Source organism: Panthera onca, chromosome B1 (assembly GCF_046562875.1).
Source record: "Panthera onca isolate mPanOnc1 chromosome B1, mPanOnc1 haplotype 2, whole genome shotgun sequence".
Classification (NCBI taxonomy): domain Eukaryota; kingdom Metazoa; phylum Chordata; class Mammalia; order Carnivora; family Felidae; genus Panthera; species Panthera onca.
Genome location: NC_138342.1, coordinates 41,301,836 through 41,325,653, shown reverse-complemented (window position 1 = coordinate 41,325,653; position 23,818 = coordinate 41,301,836). Strand labels below are relative to the sequence as shown.

General features: G+C 42.4%; 1 protein-coding gene across 7 annotated transcripts in view; it reads right to left on the bottom strand.

Moving 5' to 3' along the window:
• Positions 1-23,818, bottom strand: part of DCUN1D4 (defective in cullin neddylation 1 domain containing 4) — an 84,910-nt gene that overhangs the window by 40,645 nt on the left and 20,447 nt on the right. For all 7 annotated transcript variants that reach the window (XM_060655055.3, XM_060655057.3, XM_060655058.3 and 4 more), the window contains 4 exons: positions 14,581-14,651; positions 14,370-14,409; positions 3,652-3,766; positions 448-539 (listed from right to left, as the gene is read on the bottom strand). In XM_060655055.3, coding sequence (XP_060511038.1) covers positions 448-539; positions 3,652-3,766; positions 14,370-14,409; positions 14,581-14,651 — 318 coding nt within the window. The remainder of the gene's footprint in view (positions 1-447; positions 540-3,651; positions 3,767-14,369; positions 14,410-14,580; positions 14,652-23,818) is intronic.

The window sequence follows — 23,818 nt, the reverse complement described above, 5'->3', positions numbered from 1 at the left end:
GCAAAAAACAGGACTGAACTCAAGACATTTTAAATGACAAAACAAACATTCTCCACCAAATGATCTTTCAAAACAGACACTTAATATAAGAAATTCCATTGCACATAAAGGTTCAAAGCAAGCAAAGCTTGTTTTAACTTTGATATACAAACCAAATCATCACCCACTACCAGCATTCTAAATAGGTTTCCTAGCAATCCAGAGTATTTCTCCCAAGTGCATTCATCTTTTCAGTTCTGTTCTAGTGTTCTGAATTCTTTGGCTTAGCTGCTGGCTATAAATAGGACATTTGGTGATTTGTTTCGACTATGTTCCCTCCCTCAAACAGGAAGAGACAGCACAGAAACCACATTAGAAAAGGACACATTTTAAAGTTCTTTAATCTCCCCTAAGGTATTCCTTATTTTCATGAGGATCAGTATTAGATAGTATAAGCGAGGACCTTACCAGCATATTCGTAGAACCACTCTAAGCATCTCTTACTTGAAAAGGCTTCTTCTTCAGTCTTTATTCTAGTTGAATCATATTTTCTATACATGCTGGAAATTGAGAAAGGAATCTGAAATTATTTAAAGATGCTGAGTTTCTTTTCAGTAGCAGATAGTTTTTACTCTTTTACCCAAACCAGATACCTACTCAATCAGATTCCCAGTATAAACATTTTACTTCCTGCATTCAGAAGCTTCAGCTTTTATAACTACCGTTTTAAACACGGTCACACCCATAACAGAATTAAACAGTAAACACTTGATACAGGTTCTTCTCTGATTAACAAGTGATCAGTAAGAACTGATTGGATATCCTCCCCTCTACCCCACTAGCCAGAACCAACTACAGAATGATATAGTGAGACACGGTCAGCAACAACTGAGGTGTTTTCTTCAAGTGATGACCCTAGAACCCACTCATGTCTCTGCGTGAAAAGCCTCCTGACTTTCATGTCCTACAAGTCAGGCTGGGCACAGAACACAGTCTAGGGAAGAACCTGTCAGTATTAGACATGTCAAGCGACCATGAAGCAAATAAAAAGAAACATCAAATTATGTCTACACCTCCAGGAAAACACCTCAGGAGAGAGACGTACAGAGGAGCCTTGGTTTCTGCCACTCTCTTGCAACACCCCCCTACCGTGCGGATGGCTAGCATGAGCTGGAGAACTGAGTCGGGAGGCAGGGTGGCTTCCTCCTTCCAACACTGTGACTTGCTGCAGAATTCTCTATTTTATGATGACCTGGGGCTAAGAACCAAGATATTCCCTACCTGGGGAGGGGAACGAAGGAAGGATCTTGAAAATAGTCATTTTAATAGAAAAATGAGGAGCGTATACTTTTTCTTTCTCTCATTTCTATATAAGTTGCCTAAATAGGTGTGTATGTGTGTACGTGTGTGCATGTGTGTTGTGTGCATGTGTGTGTATATATATATATATATATATATATATATGAACATTTATGAATGTAGTTTTATATAGTATATATTGTAAAGATCACACATAATTACTTTTTAGTAAGTATTTACTCATGACCTAGGCATTTATCAGAGTAACTATATGTACCTCTGGTTAGAGATTCTGGGTTTTGATACCAAACATGGTTACAGGGTATTAAGATACTGAAACTGCAAACCACCAGTGTTCTATTTCTTCTAGAAGAGTTAGCCATACTACCCAGAAACAAAGGGGAGTACTGGCCAAGGGTTCAAACGCACAGGTTCCAATCCTGGGCCTAGACATTCTTAGCTCACAGTCTGTAACAACACGGAGACCTCCGTATGACGCTGTAATGTCTGAATGGCCTAAGAATACCCCACATAAAAAAGGACAACTGAATACCATTCCGTAAATAAGAGAAAAATACTGACACATGCTACTACATGGATGAACCTCTAAAACGTCATGCTAAGTGACAGAAGCATGACGCATGAAGACCACTCACGTGGAATGCCCAGAAAAGGCCAATCTGGAGAGAGAAGTTGGATGGGTGACTGCAGCGTCTGGGGGCGGGAATGCGGACAGACTGTGAATGGGCATCAGGGATCGCAGTGGGTGGTGGGGACCTTCTAACACTGCTTTGTAGGGACAGCTGTGTAATTCCTAACCACTTCGTAAAAATCACTGAGTTGTACACTTAAAATGGATGAAAGCTATGGTATGTAAATAAACTTGTTTTTCACAAAAGAACAAGAGGGAAACTGAGCTAAAGCTACAGACCCCTACCCCCTGGGTGGCCAATGAAATGCTATCAGTAAGAGTACCTCACATCCTTCTGCAACACAGCCACCAGTTTCCAAACTAGCTCCTTCATACTAAGTTCTGTCGGACTGTGGGGAAAAATAACAAGTCTACATACACAGTCACAAAATGCTATGTGATTATCAGAACTTAGTAATTCTTTACACCAAAGGGGCGCCTGGGTGGCTCAGTCAGTTAAGCATCGACTTCGGCTCAGGTCATGATCTCACGGTTCATGAGTTCGAGCCGCACGTCGGGCTCTGTGCTGTCAGCTCAGAGCCTGGAGCCTGCTTCAGATTCTGTGTCTCCCTCTCTCTCCACCCTTCCCCTGCTGGCATTCTGTCTGTCTCTCTCTCAAAAATAAATACAACATTAGAAAAATTTTTTAATTAAAAAAAATAATTCTTTACACCAAAGAAGTATCAAGTAACCTGGCTTCCCAAAGCTGAAAATCACTGGTCTACACACTGCTGGTGCTTATCTTCTAAATCACCGCTGTCTTCTTAGAGATCATTATTTTCTACTCATCTGGGATATGAAGAGTCATATTATTTTCACATTTTCAGAGTCTATCTCTCTATCCTTCCAACAGAGTTGGAACCTATTAAGTATCACAGCAAGAAAAAAAAACGAAAAAATCTCATCTAATCTCCTTGATTTATAGATGTGAATATTCAGGCCCATTAGTGAAGTAACCTACAGGCCAGAATGGAGGAAAATGTAAGAAAAGCAGCAAAGACTAAAATTATGATGTTTGTTCATTGTTAAAAAAGAGAGAGAGAGAGAGAGAGAAGGAAAGATGATGTATGAAAATCAAGGTGCAATGATAGAGACGCCTCAAATCAACAAGTCTAATGACTTTTTAGAGTTAGCAAAATTAAACAGTTCACTTGTCAGAAAAAGAATTCGTTTACATGGTCTTCTTTTTTCGCAGTTCCTAACAAATTCTCACTCATCTGAGACTCAGCCTCTGCTCGGCTAATACTCCGAGTGGGCTCAGAGCGTTCAGTCCCGGCAGCGCTCTCTAGCAACCCAGCCTGGGTCCCTTGCGAAAGCGATTACGGATTCCTGTGGTTGTGTGTCCAGTGAGACCTCTTAAAGGACACACGCATACCAGTCCCGCGGTCCTCAACACGCACAGATGGCAAGCCCTTCAAAGGAAAGAAGAACTCTACACGAGTTTTGGTGGATCAATGGACTAAGATAAAACTTCGGTTCCTAAGAACTCAACTTACCTAAGTTTGTTTTCGTTTTAGAAACCCCCACGCGAAAGAAGAATCGCAAGATAATTACACCTTGAAAATACACCTGGCAGAACCAAAACAACATTCCAGTGGAATCTGCGCACGAGCAGACCCACAGAGGGCCGGGTAGGAATGTGCCTCTTTGATACACATCATCCGCTCTGATCTACGACGTACCCGTCATGTCTACTTTTCTTGGCAGATAAATCATCTCCAGAGGCAGGTCTTCTCTTTTTCCTCGGCGGCATCACTTTACTAAAGCAGTCTGAGGAACTGCAAGACCGCAGGCTTCCTACGAACAGAGAGTCAAAGGGCACAGCATCAAGTTTAGCCACATCCTAACATTTCCAAACAATACCACCACCAAATTAAAAACTTTCACGGCTTGTACTGTAAAGGGTTTAGAGGTTATCTGTAAATGTTATAAGGTGAACAAAAGGTTTTTAGTTCCTCTTTGAGAGAATGTTATAGTCAAGAAATAAACCTTGCAGTGACACAAATAAGTTAACACTGTCCCCACAAAACCACATCAGAAACGGAAGTTATCACAATTTCCATTTACTCTCCAAAAACATTAATATAAATCATCAAAGCTTTCGGTCTCTCTTATTTGTCAACGTTCCTTCAAAAGGAACTGCACTGCTATCTCAATTGCGTATTTCATGAGGCAAGGCCAGATCAACCAGTAACCTTGAATCTAAAATACAAACAGGCACCTCAGTCCCAATACTCTTAAGCTTCAGGGATATCTCATCTTAGAAAAACAGGATTTAGGGGCGCCTGGGTGGCTCAGTCGGTTAAGCGTCTGACTTCGGCTCAGGTCATGATCTCGCGGTTCGTGAGTTCGAGCCCCGCGTTGGGCTCTGTGCTGACAGCTCAGAACCTGGAGCCTGTTTCAGATTCTGTGTCTCCCTCTCTCTCTCTGACCCTCCCCCGTTCATGCTCTGTCTCTTTCTGTCTCAAAAATAAATAAACGTTAAAAAAAAAAATTAGAAAAGAAAAAAGAAAAACAGGATTTAGATTTTTTGGACTCTTGAGTAGAATTTCCATACTAATTTTGAGTTTGTTTCTGCCACTTTCAGTCTGGGTTTTCAGACGCATAACTTTCATTTGGTAAAAGATACTAAACTATAGTAACAACAATCACAACATAGAGCACTTACAGGGACCTCCCTGTGAGCCAGGCCCCGTTCATATGACCTACTGACCTGTTACCTCCAAACAGGCTTATGAAAAGAGAATAACCCTTGTTGCCCATGCAGATGAGAAAACGGAGACAGGGAGTTAAGTGGCAAAACTGGGGTACAAACCCAGACAGTCTCGTTTCAGACTGTCTAAAACTGTTATAAATTAAAATACTTGTATCCATCCTGGCACAGGGGTAATCAGATATGCCATCTGGTTCCCACAATAACCCCAAATGTCAGGCAGGGGAAAGATCATAATCTGTACTTGACATATGGGAAAAACCAAGGCTCAGGCAGCCACGTGATTTTCCAAGGTCCCAAAAGTGTTCAGCGGTGTATTCTGGACCCCCATGACTCTCTCCTCCTTCTATCAGCTCCTTGGTGGAAGGCTCTGGGCTCTCACTGAGTCAGAGACAAGAGGCAGCATAAGAGGCTAGTGTGTAAATGACCTGCATTCGACGAGTAAGTTCTGGCTCTTCATCTAACTGTGTGGCTTGGTCAACCGCTACCCTATTCTGGTTCCTCATTTAAGGAGTAAGAACTGTGATACCCACCTCTCCGGATTTCTATGAAGGAAAACATCCATTCAGTGAGTGCCTAGGTGCCAAGCGCTGTGTGTAGACAGATGGCGGGGACATAAAGAAACACACTCTAACTTCCATACTGGAGGTGTGCGGGCAGTGCTCAAGGCTGCATCGCAACCCTGCGATGTAGGTATGATTAGCACCCCATTTTTACATACTAAGAAACTGAAGAAGACAGATTAAGTGACAGCCAGAAAGCGGTAGGCGAAATGGATGACGGAAGCCAAGCAGCTTGGCAGCAAAGTCCAAGCCCTCAGCCGCTATTTTCTGTAGCCGCTGAGGCCATCCAGGCAGAGATGAGAAGCAGGAACTCAGGACACAGCCCTGGGGAGTACGGATGTTTAAGGGTCAGGGAAAGACCCAGACAGGGAGAAAACCTAGGAAAGTATAATGTCCTACAAGCCAGGAAGAGACAGTTTCGGGCCGCGGTCAAGTGCACACAGAGGTCAGCTCAGGGAAGGAGCAAAAGGGACACACCGCAACGGGCAACGAAGCACAGCAGTGCGGGGCTGGTGAGGGCGGGGACCACACTGCGATGGGCTGCGGAGGGATGCGAGGTGAGGGAGCGAACACAGTGCACACAGACAGCTCCATCTAGAAAACTGTTCTGTGGGCAGGAAGAGAGTTGTCAATAGCTCATGGTCACAACCACAAGAAGTGCAATCATCAGGACTGGAACCTAAAGCCCAGTTCACAGTGAGGCTTCCACACTGTGCTAGGTTCCCAGGAAGCACCTTTTCTGTTACAAACCAGGACCACAGCCTGAATGAGGCTTCTACCCAATGCCAGGTCCTGAACAACGCGTGAGCTCGAGGGTCCTGCTTGCTCCTTTAGCACAGAAGCAGACCCCAAACAGGGCTAGAACGACGACCCTCAGTGGCCCTACTCCAGATCCCAACCAGATCCTGTCCTTGCAAGAATGCAAGCAGGGGGGTTTTCAGAGACACAAGGCGTACCGTGTCTCTCTCCCCAACAACAGCAGCAATAACCCAAAGAGAAAGCCAAAGAAAGTGTTGCCCACCACCACACACACCATCTCCCCTATGAAGGGGTGGTCCTGCTTATAAACAACATGGGAGCATACAAAAAGGTCCAAAGAGTTTCAGAGCGACCCAAGCTTTTGGAGACTGCCAACACACAAGAAAAAGATTCATTCTTGTCCGTTAACGCTCTGGGCTGGGGCCTGCAGAACGTAAAAGTACATCCTGCCTAGCTGGAAAGCCTGCCACACTGCTCAGAAATAACAGTCTGTCCAAGAAATAACAAATGTTGGCGAGGGTGTGGAGATAAGGGAACCCTTGTGCACTGTTGGTGGGAATGCGAGCTGGTGCAGCCACTGTGGAAAACGGTGTGGAGGTTCCTGAAAAAAATTAAAAACGTAACTACTATACGACTCAGCAATCCCACTTCCGGGTATTCACCCAAGGAAAACAAAAACACTATTTTGAAAAGAATATATGCACGCCTAGGTGTGTTGCAGCACGATTTACAATAGCCCAGATAGGGAAGCAACCTAAGTGTCCCTCAACAGATGAAGGGATAAAGCAGATGTGTGTACATACACAATGGAATATTATTCAGCCACAAACAATAATGAAATCTTGCCATTTGCAACAACATGGATGGAGCTAGAGAGTATTATGCTAAGCGCAAGAAGTCAGAGAGAGACAAATCCCACCGAATTTCCCTTGTATGTGGAATCTAAAAAATAAAACAAATGAACAAATGAAAAATAACAGACTCATAAAGACAGAGAACTGGTGGCTGCCAGAGGAGAGGTGGGTCGGGGCAAGGTGGGCAAAATAGGTGAAAGGGATTCAGCCGTACAGACTTCCAGTTATAAAATAAGTCACAGGGATGCAAAGTACAGAATATAGCGAATAATACTGTAATAACCGGGTATGGTGAGAGGCGGTAACAACACTTACCTTGGTGAACGCTGTAACGTACAGAACTGCCAAACCAACATGTTATACACCTGAAACTAATACAACATTGTATATCAACTATAACTTAAAAAAAAGAAAGGAAGGAAGGAAGGAAGAGTAGTCTGTCTTAAACCTTGAGGCTCACTTTCCCCTCCCTGAATGTGTACGTATGAAGAAAAGTCACTTCCTTCCAGTGCCGGTCATGGCTTAGTTCTGAGCACCTAGTCTGGCAATAAACTCTCCCCCACACCAGTGTTTGCAGAACACAGAGGAAAATGTACTATCCCCTCAGCCCGTGGAACAGCGAACACTATTTAAAATAACGTCTTCACAATATTCGCCAATAAAGGTTAACCCATTCGCTCCTCTCCTACCCGCTTCCTCATAGACAAACAGGTATAATGTCTGGCTTTCACTGAATCCTACTCAACAAGAGCATCATGTTTTGGGGAAACATACAAACATCTTAAGTTAACTAACGTTTTCAACTTTCTCTTATTTTCTTCCTTATTTGATGCTTTCTGTGAAAAGGTTTCACAAATCACTTTTCCTCGTGTCCATGTAAAATGCACTCATATTTGAGCCCCAATTTGGCATTTTATTCTTTTATTTATTTAAAATTTTTTCCTTCTAGCCAAGAACTATCGCTTCTGTTCAGATCTCTCTACTCTAATGATCAGCGTAAGTGAGTGGCTACTGTGGGGCCATCTTTCACAAAGAAACAACATCTGTTCACCTTTCCAGCACTCACTGGCTCACTGACCCTTTCAACCCTGCCTCAGAGGAAAGACACATCCAATTCCCATGCCAGGGAAGATACAAAGGACGACACAGCACAGCTTCACAGGTAGAACCCGAGATAGAACCCATAGCGACAGTGAAAAGTCTCAGGCTACCTAAAAAGCAATTTTTTAATGCAAGGAAAACAAGTTTACTTGAAATACTTTGCCAACACGAACCAAGTCAACAAAATACACAGAGAGCACACAACTCAAGGCGTATTTGCCCCAATACTGCTCCTCTTCCCCCCAACACGGCTCCAGGGATCCCAGCTGAGCAAGAGCAATAAACTAGGGTTTTTAAGCGCACATTCCAAATACTCCCTGGCTTGCAGGGCCCCGTTTGGTTTACCTGTGCATAGACAGCAGGCAATACAGTGTCTCAGTACAATAATAATAAGATACATACATTATTGAGAATCCAAAAGGAGACCCTCAATAAATACCTGTTCCTAAAACATGTATAAATCAAATTGTACTTTAAAAAGTCAGTATGTTTCAGGGCACCTGGGGGGCTCAGTTGGTTGAGCGTCTGACTCTTGGTTTCAGCTCAGGTCGTGACCTCACGCTTCTGTGAGAACGAGCCCCGCATCAGGGTCTGTGCTGACAGCGCAGAGCCTGCTTGGGATTCTCTCTCCCTCCCTCCGTCTGCCCCTCCACTGCTCATGTGCACACACACATTCTCTCTCTCAAAATAAATAAACAAGTAAAAAAAAAAAAAAAGTCACTACGTTTCTTCAGTACCTTTCCAGAGATTTAAAATACTATGAACAGATAACATACCATAACTTCAGATTTTTTTCCCATTTGTCAGGAAAATAAGCACTTCACTTTAAGTCTCCTGGCAAAGTAGGATTTTTTTAAACAAAAATATTCAAGAATGTCTGCCCCTTAAAATAACTTTGTGATAAGTCTTTTTATAATAAAAATTGTATTTGTTTAAATGAATGTTTTACAAATTTGTATTTATTTGCATCATTATATTTATGCTTTACTCGGAACTTATATCACATAATCTACTTCAATTAAACTTTATCTTTAAAAAAACAAAATAATAAGTAACAAGAACGTTACGAAATGTTTATCTGCTTCAAAGAACGGACTATTTGGGGCACCTGGGTGGCTCAGTTAGTTAAGCATCTGACTGGGGCACCTGGGTGGCTCAGTTAGTTAAGCATCCGACTGCTGATTTCAGCTCATGTCATGATCTCACAGTTCCTGTGATAGAGTCCCACGTCAGGCTCCAAGTAAGAGCTCAGAGTCTGCTCGGAATTCTCTCTTGCCCTCTCTCTCTGCCCCTCCCCTGCTCACGTACCCTCTCTCTTTCTCTCAAAATAAATAAATAAGCTTTAGAAAACAAAACAAAGAATGGACTATTTTAACACTCTGTGTAAGTATTTACTTAAACACAATCAATCTGACATTACAGGTAGAGGCAAAATATTAGAGGCCAAATATTATTATTAAAATGTCTGGCATTTTAAAGATAACTCTGAAGAACTTTCAAAGTTATGCTCACTAATCTGAGAGGTGTTATTACTGCCCCAATTCTACAGATGAGAAAACTGGCCCATTAGGTTGAGTACCCAAAAGTTCCTACATCAATAAATACTTAACAAAGAAAAGCAACTTCCTGTAGATGAACTTTAAGAAACCCCAAAATTCATCTGAAATGATCAGAGCTGCAAGTTTTCATTCTTTGCCAATCACCCAAGAAAAAGCGGTGATGAAAAAGATTTTAAAGATCTATCTTACATCAGGAGAAATATTTGGCAGATACATATGAAAGAAGAAAAGCCTTCTGATAATCATAATAAAGCAGGAGAAAGAGAAGACTAGTATCAACTAATAATCCCAAGCTAGAATTCTCACTCCTTATAATTATCTTGATGTTCTGGTGTTCAGTCTCAATACTTCTACACTAGATGGACAGTCAGTCTGAAATCTAGCCTGAGATGCTAGGGTCGATATATGATCCTTAGGAAGGCAATGAAAATTGTTTATATTTTTTACCCCAGGTTATGATTTGAGTTCATTTCTTTTTGGCTTAGTTTTAAAAGAACTTCAGATCACTAAAGTAGATCTAAAGTGATCTAAGTTGTTAAAACAAATGAAATATTCTATTAATTGACCGCATTTTCAAATAAACCAGGTAGTCAATGAATTCTTCCCACATTAAACAATTAGAAATACTGCCAACATTTTTCAACATTTTTTTTTTTTTTTAAATATCTGGTCCTAGAAAATCTATTTTTTTTTTTTTTTTATTTTTGGGACAGAGAGAGACAGAGCATGAACGGGGGAGGGGCAGAGAGAGAGGGAGACACAGAATCGGAAACAGGCTCCAGGCTCCGAGCCATCAGCCCAGAGCCTGACGCGGGGCTCGAACTCACGGACCGCGAGATCGTGACCTGGCTGAAGTCGGACGCTTAACCGACTGCGCCACCCAGGCGCCCCTAGAAAATCTATTTTAAAGAGAAACTTGAGTTCACCTGTTTGGACCAAGGCCCTTTAATGACTATCCAGCTTGTTGTCTTGATAATAATTTAACTAAATATGTTATTCTTCGTAAACATTATTTAAGTAGGTGCACCATTGCCTTTCCCTTTTTGACCTTTTTGTTTGTGGGCCTCAAGAGGCCCATAAAATTAGAGAATTATTCTGACCTTTCCTAACTTAGTAGAAATGCATGTTCCAGTACCAAACTTTCACTGTCTGGGGTGCCTGGGTGACTCAGTCAGTTAAGCATCTGACTCCTGGTTTCGGCCCAGGTCGTGATCTCACAGTTTCATGGGTTCAAGCCCCAAGCTGGGCTCCATACTGGCAGTAAGGAGCCTGCTTGGGATTCTCTCTCTCTCTCCCCCTCCTCTCTCTGCCCCTCCCCAACTCACACTGTCTCTTGTCTCTCCAAACATAAACTTTAAAAAATAAAAAACTTAAAAAAAATTCCACCATCTAATTTTCCATTTTATTGAGTTTGTTGCATCATAACCTTGTTTCACTTAATAACATTTTACGTGGTTCATTCTGCCACTTCACTACTTTTTATGGAGCTATTTCACCTCACTATTCACTGAAGAATGTCACAAAGACATAGTGATTTAAGTTGATAAATAGATCGTGTTTGAAAACATCTTTCCAGTACCTAATATTTTCTTTCATTTCCTTGAACAGATCATTGAACTACTTGCTTGCTTGAGTGAAACTATCAGGGTCCAAATGTGCAATTTTCATCCTACTACTTAAGACAAAAAAAAAATTTTCCTTTCCTTGGTCTCTAAATATTGACTTCTGACATCTACCTTCTTTGTTACTCATTTTTTTTGTCCTCCCCGTCCACGATTTTTTATTCACTCCCTATAATGCGGATTTGGGGCTACTTGTCCAAGATCAATTCTGTCTGTCTGTCTCTTTTTGGTGGGAGGAAGACTGAAAGCACCAAAGGAAAGTGTTGGAAGAGACAGAGCAGGAAGACACCAGCCTCTTTCGCACTTGGTTGGCTCTTCCACATACAGTTTCCGGCAGATACTGCTGAGACCCCGTTGTGCCAAAAGATTCAGAGCAGCATTACAATGATTAATGTTCTCGGATTTCCAAACGTTACAGATTTTATGTTGTTTAATTTTTTGAGTATACTCAGGTATGGGAATCACAAGTGATGCTATAACCAAACGGGGAAACGTTAACGAAATGGACTATTCGAAGGAATTACTAATGCTAATTGGCACTGACTGGCACGTCTGGGGTACCAGGCACTGCCCCAGCATGTCACATACCAAGTGTCACACATATCCACTATCCCCAAGGGGGCAAGAGGAGGCACGAGGCCAAACACACTTTCCACTTTCATTTTCTTAATTACAGCTTCCAGTTATTTAATTGCTATATTCAGGTTAAATATTTAGATATAAAATTACTATAGTAACAACATTCATTTAAATCTGAAGTTCAAAGTTAACTGCATAATGTATAGGATTCGGAACTCAGAGGTCTTATTACCCCAGCTAAAGAAGAGACAATCTCCAGGCTATACAAACACAAAGAGCAGTTTTAAATCAAAACTACACTAACTCTTAAGTTTAAAAACTCCTCAGAGCCACCAACATATTATTTTAGAATTGGAGAGAAATGTGCTTTACTACTTAACTATTAAAGCTGGCCCTGAAAATTTTATTTCAGCATTACTTGTAGCAGCCAAGTTAAACACACTTAAATGTATATCAATAGGAGGCTGCAGAAACATATTATGATATATCCATGAACTTTAAAAATGCAGAGACATGAAGGTATAGAACACATGCTTTATAAATGGGCTGCTATGAAGAGATCAAGATATACTGAGTGACAAACACAAGAGGCACATACAAATGTATACAGTATTGGGGGGGAAATATCATCATCTGGGACATAAACATAAGACTGTAAGAGTTACCCCTGCAGAGTCAAGCATGGAGTACTAGTGGGATGAAAGCTGGGGGTAATGAAATGGAACAGAAATTTTCATTTTTTATTTTATGCCTTCTTTTTTTAATGTTTATTTATTTTTGAGACAGACAGACAGACAGACAGACAGATGGGACCAGGGAGGGGCAGAGAGAGAGGGAGGGAGACACAGAATCCGAAGCAGGCTCCAATTGTCAGACCCCGATGTGAACCTCGAACTCACAAACCACGGGACCATGACCTGAGCCGAAATCAGATGCTCAACCACCTGAGCCACCCAGGAGCCCCTATTTTAAATTACCTTTTCGACACTTCTTTTAAAACCATGTGCACACAATGTTTTTAAAATTTATTAATAAGCAAATTGTTTTTGACTGCCCTCGAGTTGATTTGCTGACACAAAAAGATCAGATGAAGGGAGCCTCTGTGGCCTGGCCTTCTAGAACACTCCTGGCACAGACTCTGCTCTCCTTCTCTGACTCCTTGCCCTGGAAGGAGGATTGTCTAATCCAATTAGTGGTCCAGGGAGAAGGAGCTGAGCAGAGCGGCCCAGCCTCCATCTGAACCCCCTCTTCAGACTGACCTGCCGGCAGAAGTTCAGACTCTTCGGGCTGTCATGAAGTGGGGAGTTGGGGGTGAGTGGGGACAACAGGTGTGCTGGCCTGTGCTCATCTAGTTGTGGCAGTGACTGGGTGACTGGGTGTAAGGCTATTTATTTAGTTCAGGTAAAATACTACAACTCCTCTGCATTCTTGCTATATATCTAAGCTGTGTTTTCCAACAAAACTGGTACTTCAATCTCCATCTTGTGTCTAATTTTCAACTGGTTCTAAACCAATGTGGAGGAGAGGGTGGGAGAGCTCTAAATCCCCAAACCTCCAAGGATATACCATTACATGAAAAATGAAAGATGCTGTATAATATGTACAGGTACGATCTCAGATGCTAAATTTTTAGAAGTCCTATAAAAGTATTAATGCACGCATAAAAATCTCTGAAAGAACAAACACTGAACAGCATACTGGGGGAAGGCTGGATTGGGAGAAGAGAAGGAAGATTGTCACTTGTCACTCCATTCAGTTTTGTGCTATTCAACATTCACCAACAAGCATGTATTCCTGTATTCCTGTATAATTATAATTACCTGAAAATTACCGTGGTAATTTTCAAAAAATCTAAATACATTTTAATAACTTTTGTTGGAAGTCATAGAAACCACAGAACAAGTGCAAGTTTCTAAACGTTCTGCTTATCAACAGTTTAGAGAAGTGGTTCTCAGAGTGTGGTCTCCAGACCAGCTGCATCAGCATCACCTGGGAGCCTGTTAGAAACGCAAACTCTGGGGCCCCAGCCCAAATCTACAGAATCAGAAACCCTGGGGGTGGAGCCTAGCAATCTGTTTTAACAAGCCCTCCCTGGCTGATTATAAACCAGCTGAAGTTGAAGAACCACAGGACTAGAGAACGGCTCATAATAACTGTTTCAATGTTTCCATTTGTAACTCCTCTGGACCTATACCACCCACCCACCCACACCCCTACCCACCAATCAAATTATCTTTCGTCTCAATTCAACAGGCATTTATGGAATACCTTTCAAACTGCATTACTGTTAAGTTTTTAGTATAAACTAAAGCACTTTAGTAAAGAAACGGTATCGTGAGGCCACTAGGGAGAGTCCCCAGCCTCTTTAAAGGGACTGAAGTACTCTGACATAAACCAGAGACCCACAAAGGAGCTACACCACCGGCAAGGAGCTGCAACATGGTTTCCTTCACACACCCTGAAAAACATCCTCAACCAAGTAGCGACTTGTCAGTGTATTACAACACACATCATTCTCAGCTAGTATTTCTCCTTCGTAACTTTGTATTATGAAGCTTATTTAAAATTAAGTAAAAAAAGAAATAAAATTTAAAAATAATTTAAAAAATTAAATTAAATTAAATTAAGTAGCATAAGCATTTATACATACCTGTTGGGTGATCGTCTTGGCCAACGTCTTCTGTTAGATTCTGCAAGAAATATGTTCATGATTACCAAGAAATCACATACCATTCAGCAAGTTTTAAAATTCAGTATTTGCATAAACAGCTGGTATCTCAATATTCATAATCTGAATTTTTACCAAATACACTTAAAACAACTACTTTAAACAGTTGGTGGTCTTTAAAAGCTTGACTTACTAGCTTATTAAGGGTATGGTAGATCTTATGAATATTTGCCAGTGTTGAGAGATGAGAGTTCAGCTGGAAGTCTTTAAAAGAAAAAGAAGAAAATTCAGGGTCATTTATTTCCCATGCTGCCAAACAACTGTAAGACAAGAAAACTCAGAAGTGCAGGAAAACAAATGTTTTGATACCACTGAATAGTACCTCGTTAATTTGATACTTACTAAATAAAATTCAACATGCAACTATTGACCTATCTCTTAGAACTAAAGTCTGACAATAAAGTTAAATCCCCAGCCAAATGTTTAAGTTCATGAGATTTTCATGTTCACTTTCTCTTTCTCTTTCCCTTCCCCAGAATTACTGATACAGTATCCAATCAAGCTCCTGGCAAGAAAATAACAGAAAAGCATCTCAGCCATTTGGCGTTTCTTACAATATATTTATTTTGCTGGCTCTTATACAACAGAGAGAGCAAAAATGGAACCGAAGTCCCTCCTCTCCCATCAAGCAAACACAGGCAAATTAAAGGACTGTGCTGCAAGCAGAGTCCACGCGCCCAGAGCCCGAGGATGGAGTCTACAGTCACTCGCACTGCAGAACTGAGAAGCGCCACAGACCCAGGAGGGAAGCAGGAGAAACCGCGCTCATAGACGTGTCCAACTCAAAGAACATATCCCGCCCCCCAGCATCTCTGATAATTTCAGGACTACATGCTAAATCATACATACGTCGTAGAATCCCAAACAACATAAAACTTTCAACTGTTAGGCTTGTGAATCTCTAACCTCAAATGCTTCTTTTAAAGTCAAGTATGCTTGCATACATATTGGCGACACAAATGCAAGTTAAAAGTCAATGACTAATTTCACATTTGAAAAAGCATCAAGGAAGTATTTTCATAAAATATCAAGATTTATATTAGCTCCTTTCCCTACTCTATCATAAAGGCTAGTCTGAAAGTAACCTTGAAAAGATACTGTAACTCCCCAACTTATGCCATTTGGATAAAAAAGAGAACAATCGCCCTTCACGGCACTAGTTCACTTGGGACTTGTATTGGGTGCCAAGAACAGAGCAAACGGCAGACACTACAATACAGCTGTCTGTGCTGGGCTGGACTCTGGGCTGGATTTGGGGCTGCTGCTCCGAGTCTGGGAGGCACGCTGACTTCGCTGCCAGTGTTTAGAGAGCTTTACTTTCTTTTCTCAGTCGTGCCAGGAATCCAGCTCTGGACTGGCCTGCAGAGCAGAGGGGCTGGCGGGCAGCAGGGCCTCTGGCACTCACACGTGAGTCACCATCAGGAGCGGCAGGCCACACTTGCACACAAACACGTGGACTGCTCTGACCCACCTGGAGGTGGCCATGGTCTGACACTCACAGCCACTGAGAGCTGCCCAGAATTTTTGGCTGAGAGACGATCAGAGCAGGGCCTCAGACTCTAAATGGGCTTCAAATACAGACAAGTGTTAATTGTTTAGCATCTGAATGGTTTAGCCGCACTTAAGGTAAATGATGACATAATGTGGCACAGAATCTTGATTTTCCATCTTAATTAGTACAGTTGCATAGAAAAGGTATAGGAAAGCATTTGGAGCATGTGAACATGTGTGTGTGTTTATTTACTTATGTTTACATTTAATAAACATTGATGGGGTCTCTAAAGCTAGAAGCAACAGCCCTCTTCTGAGCCACAGGAGGCTTTGGGGAGCTTAAACATCCGCAGCCCCCTTGACCCATATCTACCACCACACCATAACGGCCCCTTTTCATACTTGCAATTTAAAAACTGGAGGACAAATGATACATTCCATTACCATCTCCAAATTAAATCCTGAATTAAACTCCTGGGCCCCCCAAAAAAACAAAAACAAAAAAAAATTAAGGGTCTAGATTCTCTCTTCACTGAGGCCACATGGAGCAGGGAATAGAAAAGGGGGCTTGCCAAAGATCATTCAAGCACTGAGGTTTCCAGACGCGCCCCCCCCCCCACGCTATACTTTTTCCACCCCTCTGATGTTAATTCAATTGTCAAAATTCACATAAGAGAATCTAAATGAATTAAAATTTCTAAATCCTCCTACACACACACACACACACACACACACAGTTCCATACAAAAATCACAGCCAAATAACCAACTTGATTTACAACCTCTCTGTGGAGTCTGAGAGCTAATCTGAATCTCAAGTCTACCAGTTATTTAATCTAAATCTTGATTTTCTCATCTATAAAATGAGATTACAACACCTTGATGTGTCATTCATTCATTACAATGTCTGGACCATATTAAGTGCTCACTAAAAGAGACCAATGATCACTACATTTGCTGATATCATTTTCCAAATCACACTTCTATCTAAAATGGTCTCTAGTTCCCATAGGTCCAAGTCAAGCCCCACAACAGAAACTCCACAAAGTTGGAGCTCCCTCTGTGATTGAGGCATGTGGCCCAGTATATCGTTACAGCCTGTGATGGCCTTTCTGTATTCACACACCGCCAACTGATGTCCACGATGATGGTCAAAGATAATCTCAACACAGTGGAAAAAATATACAAGGGCGTTTAAGACCAGGTTCTAGATACAAAGTTTCACTTCACCGGCAAGGAGAATAACAAGGCTTATTTCCCAAATCACATAACATAGTCAGCAATTCTCCATTTCCATATCCACTATCATCACTTCACCGAAAGGAAAAAGAAAAGGAAACAGCAACACACATAATTTTACTTTAGCTTCACCAAGGTAAGAAGCAGCTAAGGAGGTGGCACAAATTCAGTGGAAAAAAAAGACAAAAATGGCATTAAAAGATAAATCCACAAAGGTTAACACATATTGAATTTATGGTTCATCTGTTCAGTGCTCAGGGCAAGTAATAGACCTTGAAATCTAAAATAGATTTCACATCCTTAAGGAATAGATGTTAAGGCTAAAGATCAAATGCTTTACACAGAATGTATTTAGGAAAGTACTAACTGATTCATAAAAATTTCCTTCTGCTCATATTTCAATTCCAAAGGATAAATGCCAGGTTAAGTCACCTTTACTCCAGGACCACATGGCTCTCCACAGTAAAGCAGTGACTGGGTGTCACTCTCCTGTGTGACATGCAAACCCTAGATTCTGTATTAAAAGCAAAACTGGCTCTGCAAAAAGGCACAGCCTGCTTGATAAACAGCTTGCCTAAATTATCTTCTGGGTATTCTGGGTATTCTTAAAACGATCAACAAATGTTGACTGGGCATAAAGCTCCCTGGTTTTTTGTTTGTTTTGCAATTACCATTTGGGATGACCTACATAATGGAAAAGAAAAGAATGCCACTGAGGGGAGGTCAAAGTCCGTGTCCCCAAAGTCCCCTGGGTTTAGAGTTCCACAATATAGACAGGGACATAAATACTAGGAATGAAACAATTATGTGAGTTCAGACAAATGACCATCAGCAACAAGAATCAAATTTAAAAATGAACAGCCCTTATAGGAGTTTACTTCCAGAAAAGGATCAGACACAAATTAAACACTTAAAAATCAAATCCTTTCCTTCATACCATCCTCACTTGTAAAATATAGCTGGGAGATGATCCCCATTGTAATAGCAACAAAAAGCAATAATACCTACAGGAATAAACTAATATGTAACATACAAATGAAAAAAAAAAACAATAAAAGTTTACCGAAAGACCTAAATGTAGAGACATAACACTCCTGGAATGGAAAGACTCGGTATTGTAAAGCAATCACTTCCCCTTTGCACTAAACTACAAATTAAATGTAATCAAATTCCTATTCTTCCTGCCTCCCAGATCTCCACCCCAAAAGAGGTGGAGAAAAGGAAGGGACTCGGGCAGATTGATTCTAAAGTTCATCTGAAAGAACAAACATGTTGGCCTTGCCAAGAAATTGTTGAAAAAAGAAGAATGAGGGAGAACCTGCCCTATCAGATGTCAAAACAGAGTATAAAACAGAGGTTGGTAAGCTCTTTGTAGACAGCCGGATAGTAAATATTTGTAGGTTTGTGGGCTATGCAATCTCTGTTGCAACTACTGTGCCACGGTAGCTCAAAGCAGCCATAAATACATAAACAAAGAAGTGTAGCTGTGTTCCAATAAAACTTTATAAAAACTAAGTGGTAGCCCAAATTGGCCTGTGGGCCACAGTTCGCCCATGCTTGGAATAAAGGTACAACAATTATAATAGACAGGTACATGTGCAAGAAGACAAATCAGTGAAGACCACTGATGAACATATGTGCGTGTCTATAAACACACATACTAATTAACATATGATGAAACGGCATTTCAAATAAATGAGGAAGAGCTAATCATTCGGTAGAGGGGCAACTAGCTAGCAGGTGGAACAAATTAAAGTTCACTCCAGCCTCACCCAAAAGTTACATACAGATAGAAGGGGAAGGCACCCAAGGCAAAAGAAAAGCCCTTATCTTGGGCTCCGGGTTCTGCTCTGACTCTACCCACCTCTCCAATCTCATCTCCTCCCTGGTGCCTGGGTGGCTCAGTTGGCTAAGCAATCTCATCTCCTCCCCATCCTCCCCATGCTGCTTCCTCAGCCACAACGAGCTTCCTGTTGTTCAGTGACCATCCCAAGCACACTCCTACTTCAGGACCTTTACACATGCTTTGCCTTGAGCCTTCTTCTAATAACACAGCTTGCTCTCACATTTCACCAGGTTGCCATTTAAATATCACCTTTATTTTTTTTTTTAAGTTTATTTATTTAAGAGACAGAGAGAAAAACCAGCAGGGGAGGGAGAGAGTGGGTGGGGGGGGGCAGGGGATCCGAAGCAGGCTCCAGGCTCTGTGCTGACAGCAGAGTACCCAATGTGGGGCTCAAATTCACAAATGGTGAGATCATGGCCTGAGCCAAAGTCGGTCGCTTAACTGACTGAGCCACCCAGGCGCCCTTAAACATCACCTTCTTACCAACGTTGCCAGACTAACAAGCAGGACCCCTTCTTTTATCTTTCACCTTACCATGCTTTCTTTCTTTCCTCTGTCATCTTTCTCTCCCAATTAAAGTGTAAGTTTCACAGAAGCCAGGACTCAGGTCTTGTCCACTACTGTATCCCTAGTACCAACTTAGAACGCTATCTGGCACATAATAGGTGCTCAATAATTACTCAGTGAATAAATGCAGATACAAAGGCACCAAATCTTAATTTTGATGTATTCAGGGCATTTCAAATGCATCCATACCATTAGATCTTGAACTGTGAGAAGCAGTGTGGTAAAAGAGAAACTCATAAGGAAGGCAAAGGTCAGAAAATGAAGCGTCTGTGAACCCTGCTCACCAGTTTCCATTTACTCTCTTAAGGGCTCGTATGTCCAACTGGGCCACCAGAGGGTATGCAAACCAAGCAGATAAACATGATGCATTCAAGCAGCATCGATTCTACTCAACAGAAGGCACCTCTAAGAGTATTATATGAACACAACAACATGGTTATGGCACAAGACTTTAAAGAAACTTCATCACACCGAGCCATGCTGCCAAGATCCTGTGAGTACTTAATTCCCTGAACCTCTGCCATGGCAGAGTGTTGCTGGAGAACTTGGAGAAGCACTGCTGGGAGCGTGGGTGCTGCACAGGGTCAAAATGTTTAAATCAGGAATTCTTTAGAAGGATCACTCTGCGGCAAGAGTGCGGCCTGGACGGTGGGTGGCCTCTCATGAAGACGACTGGGAGTGACTGAGGTGGGGCACAAGCAGGGCCTCACGTTAGACAGTGAGGAGAGGAGAAATCCCGGTACAGTGGGAGTGCAGAGGATCCACGCTTAACTCACACAAATTCAACTTCATTCACTTGCCAAAAAAAAAAAAAAAAAGAAAGAAAGAAAGAAAGAAAGAAAGAAAGAAAAGGAAGAGAGAAGAAAAGAAATTTCAATTGTCCCACAACCGCCCTCCATCCTACTTAACGAACTGGAGACAGGCAATACAAATCCCATAGCTGCTCCTAAGTCTCGGTTTCCACGTGCCAGTCACATTTTGTGCATCTCACAACACTTAACGAGTCTAGTATCTAAAAGTGGATTTCCCATAAAACTCGGTCCCTCAATGCAGGCCAGCTGCTTCGGCTGGTGCTCCACCGAAGAGCCAGTGACCTGCTCCCGTGCTGGAGGAAAGAACTGGCCGTCCTGGGTGGATCTGAGAAAACCCCCCTCGAGGGGCACCTTCTCAAAGTGTTCCCAAGTGCTATCTTTAATACAGGTGACTTTGACCTTACATATGGACTCAGAACTAACCTCTTTATAAAATGTCACTGTACTAGGAGGAAAAACCACTATGACTGCATTCAGGAGATGCGAGAGGAGTTCAACGTTTCATGTCGGTTTGTCCAATTCTCCTTTTACTGGCTCAGGCGGATCACACAGCTAGCTGTGGCCAAGCCGGGAATGATTCACATCTTCTGATTCCCCATCCAAAGTCCGTTCCTCCATTCTAGCTTATTTGTAATCAGAGCAAAAATTGACCTATCTTCATGCTCCATAAAAGGAAAAAGCAACACCATTTCCCACCCAAAGTTGTTAATAATCAGGTACACAAATCAGAGTAACATTTTCTTAAAAGTTACTAAAACTGGCTGAATCCAAAACAACCAACTTTTTAAGAGAAAAGATGTGCAAAGAAGCTACCGCTAATAACACCCGTGTTATTTTGATTTCAAGTACACTTCTTCTTGAGCACTAACGATGAATGAAAGTATTTTATTATTAGCTAAACTCTAGTTGGGCAGAGAGCAATGCTCTCAGGTCTAGAGGTTTTCGATGCAGCACTATGCACAGACATGTACTTAATAAATGCTTCCTGATGACCATGAATGAACTAAACCAGTAAAGGCTCTTGAGGAGGGGAGGAGCAGAATAACCATGTTATTGACAAAAAAAAGTGAAACAAGATCGGACAAAATTAAAGGTTATCAAATCAGCATGGGTCCCTAATGTTTCTGGGGCAGAACTACAACATGGTCAAGCAGAGTGGGCTAAGGCCTCTCTAACTCAGGTTCAATATGTAATGCTACGGGTTCTCCAAGCTACAGGTTACATGGCCCATTCTCCTGAAATGTCGATTTTACTCAGTGATAAGGAAAATGAAAAAAATTCTGTTGTCAAAATCAAGGGTAGTTGAAATTTATTTAGGTTTGCCTTGCCTCCTTCCTTCTAGAAACAGAAGCCCTTTGTCCAGTGAGTTTCAGAGAGACGGAGAACGAGAATGCCAATGATGTCAAGAGGAGACCCCTGCCAACCTGCAAAGAACACGGAACAACCTCTGATTTCAAGCAACACAATTTTGGATTTGTTACTGCAGCATAAAAGAAAAAAAAAGATCCAAGTCTTCAACAAGTCCTTACAAGGCCCTACATGATCTGACCTAAGTCATCTCATTCCATTATCCTTGCTCACTCCATTCCAGCCACTCTCTTCCTTGAAGACTCACGTGAATTCCTACCTCAGGGCCTTTGCATTTAATATGCCTCTGCGTCAATGACCTCTGGTGTCCGCAAAGCCTGCCAGCTGACTTCACTGAAATATCTATTCAGATGTCACCTCATCAGAGAGGTCTCTCCTCTCCAGACTCTATCAAAAGCAGCACCTGCACCCCCCAGCTTTAGATTTACTGTATTACTCTAAGTTTGTGTGCTAGGTTTGTGGGTCAGTTTCATACTACATGCCCTTCGTTGCTAGTGGGAATTTCTTTATAAAACGGAAAATAGCAGCGCCTGCCTCACAGGGCTACTGAGAGGATTAAATGAGTTGATGCTGGGATGGGCTTGGAACAGTACCTGGCACACGGTAAGCACTGAGCGCTGGCTGGGACGTCACACAATGAGCAGGAATGGCTGGCTATCCGCCCAGCGCCCTCTCCCCCGTAGCCCGAACCAAACCCAGCTCGCTAATTAAGCTTCTTAAAGCTAATCCAGTGGCTGCACATAAGAATCACCTGGGAAGCTTGAAAACCGGCCAGGGCCCCAATCCAGATCAATTAGATAAAAGTGGGAGCAGGGTCGTGGATGTTTCAGTAACCCAGGTGATTCTAACATGTAGCCAGGGAGGGGAGTTCCAGCCCCAGCCTGCTGGCACAGCCCAGAATGAGCTCAGCACACAACAGACCAGAACCCAACTCATTCACGGGGACCCCGTCAGCATGGGAAAAAGAAAAGCTCCAGATGTAGGGGAAAGATTGTAGGGCTGGAAAGATTATAAGGTGAAAATGAAAAGAAACAAAGTAGCAGTAGGAAGGCGTTAACATCATTCCCCTCATCAATAAACACTTGCTACTTAAAGGCACAAGAGCCAAAAGGTGAGCCACACAAAGAGGACACTGATAAGGGGTGGGAAGCAGGTCACCGTAGGTGACTCAGCATTTTCACTGAGCACAAGATCCAAAATTAAAGCTGTCCAAGCATACTGCTGCTGGCTTTTTCCTTCTAACTCTCACAGGACCCGTAAAAGAGGCTGCGAGAAGCCATCCGCCCAGGAGAGGCGGTGCGCCACCTAGCCCCGTCTTCCACTCCTTGACCCGTGCCTGCTGGTGCCGTCTCAAAGGAGTCGGCCACTTCAGGACACCCTGTCTGGCTGCGTTCCAAGTGTGACAAGGTACAAGGGGCCCTAGATTCATTCCCTTTGCCCCACCCCACCCGCCGAAGAACACAGACCCACTCCGTGGTTCAGAGTAAAACTCATTCTTTAATCTCACTGATATCACAAGAGCCCTGACGCTCTGGCATCAGAAAGGCCCGGGTTAGAGTCTCAGCTCTGTGACACCCTAGCTGAGGGACCCCTTGTGACCCAATCTCACTGTGCCTCAGTGTCCTCATCTGTACAGAAGAACGGGCCCCCCTTCACAAAGCTATTGTGAGGAGCAAATGAGATGGTGTGTGCCAAGCACTTAGCACAGTGCTGGCCCACACTATGCACCCGTAACGGTTCATTGTTTTAACCCCTGCTATTATTAGAACACAGAATAGACTAAGACACACTGAACCTGGAATATCAAAAAGTAAAGACAGGGCAGAAGGGATGACAAGGTGACGGGTCTTTAAAAGTGTGGCACCAGTGGCCAGTAGCCTGGACTTGACCATGCCACTATCCTTCCCAGCCTCCCGTTTAATTAAGAACAAGTAATCTGTGGTCTAACTGCTGGGAACGGCATCTGCAGAAAGGGATACTAAAGGGGAAAAAGAGTTGAACTCAATCTCCACTACAGAAAAAAAGAAAACAATTTCAAAGATGTTACAC